The sequence below is a fragment of the Numenius arquata genome, chromosome 3 (genome assembly GCF_964106895.1).
Source record: "Numenius arquata chromosome 3, bNumArq3.hap1.1, whole genome shotgun sequence".
NCBI lineage: Eukaryota > Metazoa > Chordata > Aves > Charadriiformes > Scolopacidae > Numenius > Numenius arquata.
In genome coordinates this window covers 47,239,175-47,252,262 of record NC_133578.1, presented here as the reverse complement: position 1 = coordinate 47,252,262, position 13,088 = coordinate 47,239,175, and the positions used below count along the sequence as shown (strand labels likewise).

The following is a 13,088-nucleotide window of genomic DNA, read 5'->3' as shown; positions in this document are numbered from 1 at the left end:
TTAAAGATCATCCAGTTCCAACCCCCCTGCCATGGGCAGGGACACCTCCCACCAGACCAGGTTGCTCAAAGCCCCATCCAGCCTGGCCTTGAACCCCTCCAGGGATGGGGCAGCCACAGCTTCTCTGGGCAACCTGTTCCAGTGCCTCACCACCCTCACAGTAAATAATTTCTTCCTAATACCTAGTCTAAATCTACCAGTTTGAAGCCATTACCCCTCATCCGGTCACTACATGCGCTTGTAAAAAGTCCCTCCCCATCTCTCCTGTAGGCTCCCTTCAGATATTGGAAGGCTGCTATAAGGTCTCCCCGGAGCCTTCTCTTCTCCAGGCTGAACAAGCCCAAATCTCTCTGTCTGTCCTCATAGGAGAGGTGCTCCATCCCTCTGATCACGATGCTGCCCCAAGTGACAGGGTTGGAGGCAGTGCCACTTTGGGCTTGTGATGCCCTGCCCTGGGCAGCTGTCTTCTGCTTGTGCAGTTTGCCCCTGCTGCCCACTGCCTGGCTCCTCCTTGGTACATCAGCCCCTGAGTTTTTTAATAAAACCGTCAGCAAAGTAAAGCATGGTCTGTGGCATGGAAATTCTTTCAGTTGTTTTTTCTACTGCCGTCTGTCTGTGTGTAGACCATTACAAAGCCTGTTAAAAATGAGGTGTGTGCTCTTGGTGTGCCCACCTGGATCCACAGGTGCGACATAAAAAAAAAAAATAGGAAATTTGAAAGAACATAGGTGGGAGTCAGTTTTTACATTTGAAGGTGTATTTCTGTACATTTGAGTCACATACAGGTAAATGATGCTAACATTCTCAGGAATTCAAAACTTTCCATTGTATAGGAAACACAGACATCTCGATGCCTGTGAAATGCTAGCAAACTACTTGAAAATTAACTAACTTCAGTTTTTAAGGAGCAATGCACCAGAAGCAAGGGAAGATGCTAAAGCCCAGTCAGGTTGTACTCAAGAGGTCACATATATAGTCTGTCAAATGTAAGTCTCTGCATTTGCATATAAATATGATAGGACTGCTTATTCTTATGTTTGCTAATCCTTTGATGAGGTGGTTCAATACTTGAGCTGTCTGATCAATAATTTTTTTGCTGTTCAGGGCAAAATCCTAGCTGGAATTTAACTGAAATCAGAGAAGACGGAAGTTTGACTGCAACGTGGGCATCTTATCAGGCTGTGCTTTGGAGCATAACAAAAATTGACTGCAGATAAGTTAAGGCCTAAACTATTGAAAAATTGCAGTCTACATGTCCCCTGTAAAGTAAACAAAATAATTCTCTAAATTCCTCAAAATTTGTGTCTGTGTTAAGCGTGCTTAAATTTGGGCAGGACTTCCATTACAATTCGTGGTCTTGATTGGGGCATGTGGAGTTCAGGACTGGTTATGACAAGACACCACCAAATACAAGTTTCTATAGGCAGGTTAAGATGGCTTTTGCAGTGAAAAATTATTAATATACTGCTGAAAATATTATGTGAGGTAATCATTTAGCTGTCAAAGGGAGTATCAAACGTTGTCACTTAATAATGAATCAGGCAAGAACTTAAAGTAAAACTCTCAACCTAAATATATACCATTGTCTTGACAACTTCAAAACAGAAACTAAAAGACTTTCATTTTTTTATTAAATAAAGTTTCTGGTTAGAAACCAAAGCTTCCAGTTTTTGAACAAATATTAACAGGTTGCCCAGAGAAGTTGCGGATGCCCCATCCCTGGAAGTGTTCAAGGCCAGGCTGTGTGGGGCTTTGAGCAACTTGATCTCATGGGAGGTGTCCCTGCCCATGGAATTAGATGATCGTTAAGGTCCCTTCCAATGTAAACCATTCTGTGATTACTAAACCCCCTGTTTGAAGCAGCATCTGTCTCGGTCCACTGGGGTAGGGCTGCCACAGCACCATGTGGCTGCGCTTGACGAGCAAGAATATTTCAAAATGAGCAAGGGAAGACCACTCTGTGACCCAGCTTGCGCCTTTGAAGAAATGGTTGTGCTATTAGGTGTTGAAAACCTCAGAGGAGAGTGAGTGGGACAGCCAGCGCTTGCTGAGAAGCAGTGAAAGGAGTAAAGCCAGATCAGACCCCAAGTGTGGGGGCAGGCTGGAGCTGAGCTCCAGGGGTAGAGGTGCGGGTAATGCTGAGCTGTCGTTTCCAAGTGGTGGTGTATCAAAAGTTTCCCTTGCCCGATGGTGATGGGAAGTTGTCAAAGGCAGGTGAGGGTAACTGCAGTCAGAAACAAAACTAGTTTTTAAAATTTGTGGGTGGTTTGTAACTCCTCTTTCAGTGTCTGAACTTCTAAGCGATGTCGGTTGCCTGAGGCCAGGTTGCAGAGGACTTGGTTGAAAGTGAGCTGAAGGTTGTTAATGGTTTAAGGGTGAAAATATGCAATGAATTGCATAGAAAACAACCTATTATAAAATGGCTTGTATGAGCGATGATTAATTAAGTGTAGGGAAAAACTGTTAGCTTTTGTCAGCAGTTGATTCTGGAGGCAATATGGTAACAAATGTGGAGGTATGATGACAGTTAAAGGCAAATCATCAGGGAACAACACGATCATGGAGTTTGAGAACAACTAAGGAGAGAGGAAAGCGAAGTATTAGAATTAAGCTGAAATAAATTGATGTCCCAGTGTTAACATACGTCTGTCTCCGAGACAGGCTGTGTCTACTTGGACTAGACCTTCCACAAAATTTTTGCTGAAATGTGTTATGGACTTCGAGGACCACCACAAGCCTCAAAGCGGTTAAAAGCATATGAAGGATCTTTGACAAAATAAAAAAGTTCCTGATAAGATACGATGGAACAGTTAACTTATCTGGAAAGATATATTGGAAATTGTCTGTGTTATCTCCAAACTGTGAGTGATGGTGAAGCAGAGCTTGAAAGCAGAGGGGTCCTGGTAGTCAACCAACGTGTTTGCCACAAAGTGAGGAACCTGATCGGTTGGGTGGCTGTGGCCCTCGGAGCCCCCCACATCAACAGCTGCTTGTGTAGGTGTTTGGATTTCCAGCAAAAGACCCTATACCTCTGCAGATAGGACAGGTGTCTGAAGTGGAAATGGCTTCCATGGACATGGATGAATTAAAATAGAAAAACTGCCTGTGGAGCAGGAGAAAGCTACCGGAGGTTGGCCACCGAGGGAAACCGTTGGCTTTTCTCATAATCACCTGCTTTTAAAATAGAAAAACTTCTTTATCTGCAGTTGGTCTCCAGGGAAAGTCTAGAAAGAAGGTCATATTTCCAAACATCTGATGAAAACTGAAGGAGAGGAAGAGAGTTAGTGTAAGTGTTCGATTTGGTCTTCTGCTGTTTCTGGCCATTTAGCCAAAGGAGCTGAACTGCTTGGGGGCAGCTCTGCAACCTGAGCACTGCCTTCTGTGGTTTTGTGATTTCTCACTTCTGTACGCTTGCACGGGGACGGCTATTAATTATGGCACACCGACATATGAAAACCAAGCTGTTATTTAAATATATTTGAACTGGATGAAAATAATTTTGATATATATATGAATAGATTGTCTGGTATCACAGTACAAATATTCTACTCTTCACATTTTAGGCTATATTTCCTAGAATCATAGAATGGTTTGGGTTGGAAGGGACCAATAAAGGGCATCTAGTCCAACACCTTTAACTCAATGAGGTTGCTCAGAGCCCCATCCAACCTGACCTTAAATGTTTCCGTTTCTTTTTTCTTTTTTTTTTTTTTTTTTGCTTTAATGCAAAATTTCTAAGTCAATTTTGATGAAAATTGAAAGCAACTCAGCATCTGTTAAGATCCTCAGGCACTCAAGAAAGGGCTTACTGTAAATCTGAAAGTTTTTTAAAAAATAATCATTAAATCAGAATTAAACTTATGTTGTTTATATGTCTTCTCCTAATTCTGTGTGATCACATGCTGACTGTTTTGTCTTCCAGGCAGATTTTCTTGATAACGTGTCATCTGTTTGTGTGTGAAGAAGTGTAAAATGACTAATCCGTTTTACTATTTACATTCATAAAGTAACAATTCTAGTTTTGTTCTTGAAGCAATTGCTAAAAGCCCTTCCATGAAAACACTAGAATGAGACAATTAAATCATCAGTCCTAATTATTTATGCGTCAGCAATGTTATTATATACTTCACCAAACAAAACCAAATTACCTTGGCAAGAGTGTCTTTTCTGTGGGCTTAAAATTGCTTACACCATTTTTATACCTGCCAAGGTTTGAAAGCTATAAACAGGGAGATTTGTGGGGAGAGGAATATAATTTTATATATATTTATGCATAAATATATACACATATACACTGATTAATTTTTTTGATGGTGAGAAGGAGTACGGGGGAAGACATTACATGGGAATATCAGCTTATTGATGCTGTCACTCTCTGAGGGGTGACGCATCCTGGATTTCTGCAATGTAAAGATCAGTAATAATTTATAATTATCTGAAAAATCCAGTTTGTGAGTCCTAGAAGGCATCTGAGTTTTTCCGAGGTGGTGCCTGTGGTGTGGAAGTGCCTCTGGTCAAGGTGGGCCAGGCAGCCATTTTGTTGGGCCATGTTTCGCTTGGCTCTTTGGGTTGGGTGGAGGGCTTGCTGCCCCGGTGCACCCCCTGGACTTCTGGCAAATTGGCAGTTGAAGCTCCTGATACTAAAGTCACAGATATCCAGAAATACCTCTGTTAGTGAGTGCTTCTGGTAGGCTCTGTGTTCACAGGGACACGAGGAAGTCAGCAGGCAGGGGCTGGAGGAGCTTGGCTGATGTATGGCAGGGTGAGGGGCTCATGACAGCTGGGGAGATAGGTCTGCCCCCGTGAATCTGAGGAAGCCTAGCTGGCCAGGGAACAGTGTTACAGAGGAAAAGTGAGGTCCTGGACTTGATTTTGCTTGCTGGGAAGGTGGAAATCGAGATCCTGGCTTGGTACTGCTGGCTTCCCGTGCTCTTCACTGCAACGCTGCAATAGTGCTCTTCATACTCTTCACAAGTACCTAAAGGGTGGGTTGAAGGATGATGGAGCTGGACTCTTTGAAGGATGATGGAGCCGGACTCTTTTCAGTGGTTTCCAGTGACAGGACGAGGGGCAACGGGCACAAGCTGGAACATGGGAAGTTCCATTCAAATAGGAGGAAGAACTTCTTTCGGGTGAGGGTGCCAGAGCCCTGGAACAGGCTGCCCAGGGAGGGTGTGGAGTCCCCTTCTCTGGAGATCTTCAAGCCCCGCCTGGATGCAGTCCTGAGTGATGTGCTCTGGGCAACCCTGCTTTGGCAGGGGAGTTGGACTGGATGATCTCTAGAGGTCCCTTCCAACTCTGACAATTCCCTGATTCCGCGATAAATGCCAACACGTCATATTCCAGAGAGGTAGCGTATTTGTTAAGATATCTATGTGCTTGGGAAGTCTTTGCATACGGGAAGCAGCAGGCCTGAAGATCTGGGAAGCGCAGGCAGCCAAAGAGACACCCTGACAGTTCTTTCTGTGCGTGCCTATGCTCCTCACCGCGGTGGTGGAGCTGACCAGGCTCCTCGGGGAGCTCCTGCCACCACTGCTGGCTCCCCTTTGCCTTCTGGCAGCTGAGTTGGATCATAGCAAATTATTTTTATGCTCATCGAGAAACCCTCTTTACAAATACAATTGTTAAAGAACCCAGTAATTGGTTGTCGGTACTCCTTTGATTTCTTGGTTGCCTTTTGTCTGGATAAATGCCTTTTTTCCTGGAATTCTAGGCAGAGGGCAGCTAGGATTTCTTTTGCATAGTTATGCAGCACAGATGTGTGTACATTAAATATAAGTTGTATATACTGTGGCTTCCGATAATCCAATTCAAATACCTTTTTGATTTAACATTAAGACATAACTGATTGCTTTATCAAATGGACAAGAATTGCTTATTTTCCTGGACAGACTTCAACACTGTTGAGAAATTAATGGCAGTTTTAGAATTTATGATGGGCAAAGAAATGGTATTCTCTGATTCAAAGAACTAATTAAAAGTAAGTGCCTGTGGGTATTGGGTTCCCCCCCCTCCCCCCCAACATTTTAGGAGAATTAGACAAAAATTTAATAATTGCTTTTAATTTTACAGGCAGCCAGCATCAAGCGTGAAATGACCTTCCCTGCATTTCAGCAGGAGGATGTAAAAAGTGACATCAGTCAAAAACTGCCAGACCAACAGTTTCTCCTGTTCACCACAAAGGAGGAAGATTTAAAAACAGCGGAGACCAAAAAAGCCAACAGAGCTCATGAGTATGAAAAAGAAAACACTCGTTCTGTTTGTCTTCTGGAACAGAAGCGCAAGGTTGTTTCTTCAAATATTGATGTGCCTCCAGCAAGGTAAGGAAAGTTGGGGTTTCTTGCTGTGTTTTGTTGTAAGCTTCCCCCCGCCCCTTTCTTTTTAAACGGGATATTAAAGGCAAACTTGGTAAGTGGTACAATGAACTGATAAAACTAATATTCGTGTCCAAGCGTCCAAAATCAATCACAACTCCACTACTTCAGAGATCTGCTAGTAAATTGAAAACGCTAGTTTCAGAAACTGAGACCATTGCTGGTGGAGGACTTTGTATTGCTTTTGCAATGTTTTTGCTTTTCTAATGTGCTGCAACTAAGGTACTCCCAGAAGAGGACGTATCTTAACAGGAAGAGATTGTTGACCCAGCTTCACCCTGAGAAGAAATCTTGTAAATTAGACACAGAATCATCTTACCTGCTAGGAATTTTTTTAATTTTTTTTTTTTAGTACTGTCACGTGTGCAGCCACTTCATACGCATGGGAGTGTGCAGTGACTTACACTGCATTGTGAGGATGTAGTATCTTATGTTCTGTTACGTCCCTGTGTAGGTGTATAGCTGGGTCATAATGTGGTCTATGACATTAATTAATAAAAAGAAGTAGCGAAGAAAGGCCAAAACAGGGAAATCAAATTTTTACAAAATGGGGATTTGGGAATTTTGCTTTTTAATTTGTTATTCCTTGAGGATCTGTTGTGAATGCACATAAGCGTGTCTTCATCATTCACATCTGGGCAGTTCCACTTTTAATTATAAACTATTTATAGGGAATTATTTTGAGAAAAATACTTGTTCCTTAATCTGAGATTTGACACGTATCACAGCAAGAAATTCAAGGTTTATTTGTCTAATTTTTTTTCCTTCCTGGTATTTAAGTGGAATAATAGTAAGAGAAGGAGAAACTGAGAATTTCATACAGGCTAGTGATTTGAAGAGAAGGGGCTTGAAAACAGAGTCGGGAATGTTGAACTTTGGGCAAGGACTTCACTGCTTTGAGAGAAGCAGTGGAAATGCTAGGAACATCAGTAGGAATGTGGAAAATCTCTAGGAAATGCTAGGAAAATCTCTAGGATTTTCTCTAGGAAATGCTGAACATCAGCATAAAAGAAACATATCCAGTAATGCTAAACAGACTTACTTGTATCAGTGGTGAAAAACTGACCATTGAGTATTCTGCATTGCAAAAAAAATTGAGTATTCTGCATTGCAAGATGACAAGTTCTTTTTGTTTTGTTGTTTTTAATTTCATGTTTGCGTCAGGTTTTTTCTTAACCTGCCTGATAAATTCACTTGCACATAATATTCAGTGAAATGCCTTCTGAGTTTGTAGTGCCACTTAAAAAATACGTAGTCAAACTAGATGTTTTGTTGTTTTTTTGGTTTGTTTGCTTTCCAAAACCCAACATATAAACCAGCAGGTTCAGCCACATCATCCAGAACTGGATGACTGTTGTTTTCCTCTGGCTCTCATACATGACACTTGTGAAAACTGCAAAACTCATGAGCATTTTGGCAGGATTTCCCCCAACAAGGTGGAAATGACAATGAAAAACATCCTTAGTGCCTTCTTAAGACTAATTGTGACACCAGTTGTGAGCACAAGATATTTAGGATGATAGGAAATATGTTCATTTGCAAAGGTGTCTTCAAAAATTGTTCATTGTTCCTGTGTTTTGTTGTGACCAGATAAATGATCGTATTATGTTGTTGCGTGTTTTCAGACATGCAGGTTGAGCTGCTGCATTAGCAGACTTAGAAAATGAAGTAGACGTAGAGTCTAAATTTGATAGTATGATAAATATCTCCACTGTTGCTACAGTTTTGAGGACAAGTTGGGGTTTCCCTTTTAATCTAAGGTGACTTATTGGGCCATTTATCCACACCAGACAGGAAGATCTTACTAAATATTTGTTGTTGTAATAAGGGGAATGCCTAGTCTCTCTTCCCCTTCAGCGCAATTTGATAAGTCATGTTCTCTGAGAAGTGAGAGTCCAGGCATTTGATGTTCTCCTGCCTCTTTATAAACCCTTTCCAGTCTTCTGTCCAGGACTGCACTTGTGGAGTTGCATGTTCCCCAGAGATGAATTCCTCCTCTGTTCCCCTCCTGGCAGGACTTGTTGACTGTCCTCTCCTCTTACGAGAACATCCATCTGCCTTTACAGCTTGCTGATTGCCTTCACAGATTATTTGTCATATCCAGTTATGAAAGGTCATCTTGAATTGAACAGATGATGTTTACAAAAGCATAGGAGAAATGAGGAGTTTAATTTACTACGGAAATGAAGCTTGCTATTTATTTTGTTTTAAAACCTTAGTGGAGCTGAGAAGGTTACCCACTTTACTTCAGATGGCAAGGTAAAGGGTAACATTAAATTTTGCAGTATCTCACTACATCCAAGACAACATGTAAGTGATTTTGAGATAGAAGTTTATCGAACTGCAGAATCCTTATTCACAAGGGCATGTGAGTGCCTCCAGAAGAGCTCTGAAAAAGTGTCTGCAAAAGAGCTGTTAACATGGATAAGTATATTTCACTTTGACCACAAAATGAAACAAAGCCCATCCCATCTTACCTGTTTTTAAGGATCTCAATTAATAAGAATGAAAATCTTTGGGAGGTACTGTATCCAAAATAACTAACAGTTCAGAAAGCACCGGCATAATAATAGTTGCTTCACAATTGTGGGTGAAGCATTCACCCACAGGGCTTTCGTTATTTCTTATAGACTCTGAAATTTTAGAAATGTGAAAATACCTAAACTGGGTCCTTGATGTTTTTGGGTGATTGGTACTTAGGTGCACTGAAATTACAGTAGATTACAGGAACTGTAGAGCAGAGACAGGCTGGTAGCCATCTCACATGGACGTGTGGGAGAATGGGAAACTAACGGAAATCATGGACACTTCAGAATTTTGTGTGTTAATGAAATCTGGAAAGAAGGAATAGATCTAATTAATTAATACAACAACAAAAGAACCTGAGCCCACACCTTCCATGCTCCAGGCAAGACCCTAACTCTTATTAATTAGATCTAATTAGTCCAACAGTTATGTACTTGGCTGGAGCGTGGAAGGTGTGGGTTCAGGTTCTTTAGTTGTATTTGGAGCAAGGACCTGAACTGGGATATCTGGTGCGCAAGGGAGGTGTTTTAACCATCAAAGTCCTGGCATATTCAAGATGTTTCATAGGGCAGCTCTTTAAAATAATAGCGTCAGGCTAAATGTAGCAGACCTGAAATAAATATTTTATTGCATGCAGGAGAATTTTAATATTGAAATTAAATCAGATTTTAAGTGCATTGTTTGCATTTTCTGTTTCATTCTGCAGAAATACTGCAGACCTTTCTTTCTATGTTTAGTGCTGTACTGCATTAAAAGAGGAGAAGACCATGCCTTTTTCTTACTGATTTTTATGCTTGGGAATGTAAAAATGAAATGAGAGGTAAACAGCATTAAGTCTTTGCCTTTTCAGATTTCTTCATCAGGTCATTTTAAACAAAATTTACATGAGTTAAATAGCTTTCCAGCTTCTGAAACTCAGATGAGCTTAAATGAAACTGTTCAGCTTGAGTAGATGACTTATTTAATGTAATAAGGAAATTTGAATTCCTTACTTTCCCTTTAAAGTTTAAATTTATTGGTAGTTTTGATGCATAAAGGACTGCTGTCTTGGAGAAAAGGGTCTGACCACTTGACTATAAACTGCAGTTATCTCTGAGAATTGATACGTTATCTGTACAACAGAGGAGAATATGCTTTAGCTTGACCTGCAGTTCAAACATGAGTGGTCAAACACAGCCCAGATCCGTAGGATCTGAGTAGTGAAAGGTCATTTTCTAAAAAGAGAGTGGTATTACTGAGGGACTAATTGCCTTGTCTTGTGGGCAGAAGCAAGCACAGGTCTACCAGTGTTTCAGGCATCTACATCTGTAGAGGTCAGATGTACTCAAAGATGATGCCCCCAGTAGGCAGCGATGTGGAAGTTAACAGAGCCCTTTTGCTAATTTGTATTTTCTATCAGTTACTTACCATAACACACACTTACTCCCAAAGCAAGTCAACAAGAAAGATGAGAAAAAGCCTGGGCTGCTGATACGGTGGGTGTGAGTCAGGATGTAGAGGCCCAGTGTGGATCAAGGATGCGGGGAACAGCTTTTGCCTCTTGGAGGATGAGGATGGAAGGGTGGGCAATGGAGAGCAAGGGATGAAGTCTCCTTTTTTTGAGTAAAATGTGAGAATAAATGTCTGGAAATGGTGGTGGCATTCAAGGTCCTTCTAGATGGAAGTGTTTTGACCAACTGTAGCTGGAAGGCTTTAAAAACTTCTATGAATTAATGTCAGAAGTTACGTCCTTTCTTGTGTCTCAGAAAGGAGTAATTGGAAACATCCAAAAGGTTAAGAGAATTAAAGAAGGAACTAGGTAGACATCACTCCTACACCTCGGATGTGTGCGAGTGTTTGAATGGTTTTGCTGTTGTTAACCTTTTGCTAGATGACCTCAAAATTTTGTGACATTTGTATTGTCCCCTTGCCATATCATTCTCCTTTTCCCCAGTCCTCCTGTACCCTGTCTTCTCTGAAAAAAAAAAAAGAAAGAAATATGAACTTTCTGATGCCTGACTTTTTCTGCATTGTTTGTGCTCTTAAAGGACAAGCCAAAGCTAAACCTTAGCTGCTTAAGCTTTTCCTACAGTGTGAAAATAGCTATTGTGCAATAAAACTTAGTTCCCGTGCTCTTCCAGTTCACTTCTATTAAGCAGTGGCATTTGCCACGACAACAATATAGTGGATTTTGCTATCTTCTGTTTCTTCTATATATAACAAAAAAGTTGCTCAGCTGCTGCAAAAATATTTTTTATTTATGTACCTAGACTTTATCTACTAATTAGTTTATAATATAATGGAAAAATATGTGAAGTAATTGAAAATTAAGTGAATGAAGCATCTCTAGGAATTGTCTCCCGTTGCCTCTTTAGGTCCTTCTAGAATAGTTACAGAAAACCAGGGCAAAATGAATCGCAGCTGTGTTTTCTGACCGTCATTATAAAGAAACGGCAGTGGTGCGTTTTCATCCCTGTATGATTTTCTTGCCTGGTCTCTCCAGGAACGTAGCTCTGGGCAGACCTTCTGATGAGAGGGTGTGTTGTTAGTCCGTGATCCTGCTGGGCATGATTGATTATGTACCGTGGGTTTCAGTGGAAACATTTGCATATTTTCATACCCAAAACTCTCCAGGAGCCTGACTCCAAGATCAAAGTATCTGCTTAACTATAATATCCTCGCTAGGAGGACTTCCCAATCTCTTCACAGAGGGAAGAACCTGACAATCAAGTTGTGCTTTTCTGTTGATCCAAAGATGTTGTTTATTCAGAGGTCGTAGTCTGTGATGCTTCTCCATCTGTTTTAAAAGGCTCCTCCCTTCTCCTTGGGGGAGCTGCTTTCCTGTTGCCCCTCTGTCGGGCAGCTTCAGAGGCCATCAGCTGTTTGTTGGCTGCTGTTTGTTTGGCATCAGTCAAATTGGATGAAAAGAAAAGGTCAATAAGCCAGGCTGTGCTTCAGATTTACTGACTGTAGCTCTGCGAGCTTCTGAGCTCTCTAGCTTTCCTAATAGCCCTGAAGCACTTCATTGAGGTTTCTCCAAGTTTTTTCACCCTCCTATAGGTTGAGTGCTCCTATTTCTTAAGTTTTATTTTCTGTGCATCCATGATAGTTAGAAACTTTGAAAATGGTTGTTTTTCATGTCATGAGAATTACTCCCAGAGTCATTCCCATATTTCAGGGCTTCTGTAAAAATGTTAGCGGTTGCGAATACCTTGCATTTAAAAGCAGCTTCTCCAAATATCCACACCAGCTAATTATTGAAGTAGTAAATTGTTGCTGTGTTTTGCTAGACTACTTTAGTTAAATGTGTGCAGCTTGATTGGATTTCACCCAAGCAGTCATTAGAGCTTGATTGTGTTTAATATTGATGGTAAACTGCTCATCGTGGTCTGCTGCAAAAAGGTGTGGTGCCTTCTAGGACCTGACTGTTAGCGGGGGAAAAAGAGGCTTATCCAAAGAGCAATCAGAGAATTGGTTTGCTAGCACATTTTGAAGGAAAAAACTATGTATTTCTCAGTGCTGTTTTCTAATCCTAAATTTTCTTCGCGTTCTAGAAGGGACTGTATTATGTGCTTTCAGCTCTAGATGTCTTTGATCTGCCTGCAGCATGCAAAAGCAGTGTAGCTGAAACTTCTTTGAAAAGTGTAGATTTAATTACAAATAAAAACTCAGCAGGTGGCTACTGCAGAGCCAAACCAGAACTCTGAAAGTCACCTGGTTCATTTAACTGGAATGTCATCTTCCAGATTATGTGCCTGGGTGTGCGTAGTGTTTGTTGCCACGATAGCTGAACCGGCTTCTCGCTGTGCCTGTGACAGCTCACAAGCTGTTGGAAACTCGCCTTTCAAAGTGGTGAGATGGATCAAGTCTCAAGAGTGCTGGGGAGCAAAGGACAAACTCAGTAGGACTGTCCCATTCAAAGGGTGATTGACCATAGGGATGGTTGAGCTTGCTATAAAAAAACATTGGATTTCATAGCTGGGTGGTACAGACTCGGGCGTTAGCAATTCAGAAGTCCTAAATGCCAGAGAGCCACAGCGATATGCTGAATAGGATCATTTGTTGAAAAAGGTGTAACGTCCCTTGCTGTATAAAAATTTACTCTGAAAGTGTGCATGATGTATCCTTACTTGATTTTTTTTCAGTGGACTTTTGTCAGTTCCCTCATTTCTCCCTTTTGTGTTCTACTGTGTGCATATCTGAGAGCTT

At 41.2% G+C, this 13,088-nt stretch overlaps 1 protein-coding gene across 2 annotated transcripts in view; it reads left to right on the top strand.

Annotated features, from left to right (window-relative positions):
• Positions 1 to 13,088, top strand: part of ZNF704 (zinc finger protein 704) — a 100,308-nt gene that overhangs the window by 15,145 nt on the left and 72,075 nt on the right. Inside the window, exon 2 of one of the 2 annotated variants that reach the window (XM_074145283.1) lies at positions 6,073 to 6,320. In XM_074145283.1, coding sequence (XP_074001384.1) covers positions 6,073 to 6,320 — 248 coding nt within the window. The remainder of the gene's footprint in view (positions 1 to 6,072; positions 6,321 to 13,088) is intronic. The other variant, XM_074145284.1, reaches the window with a different exon arrangement.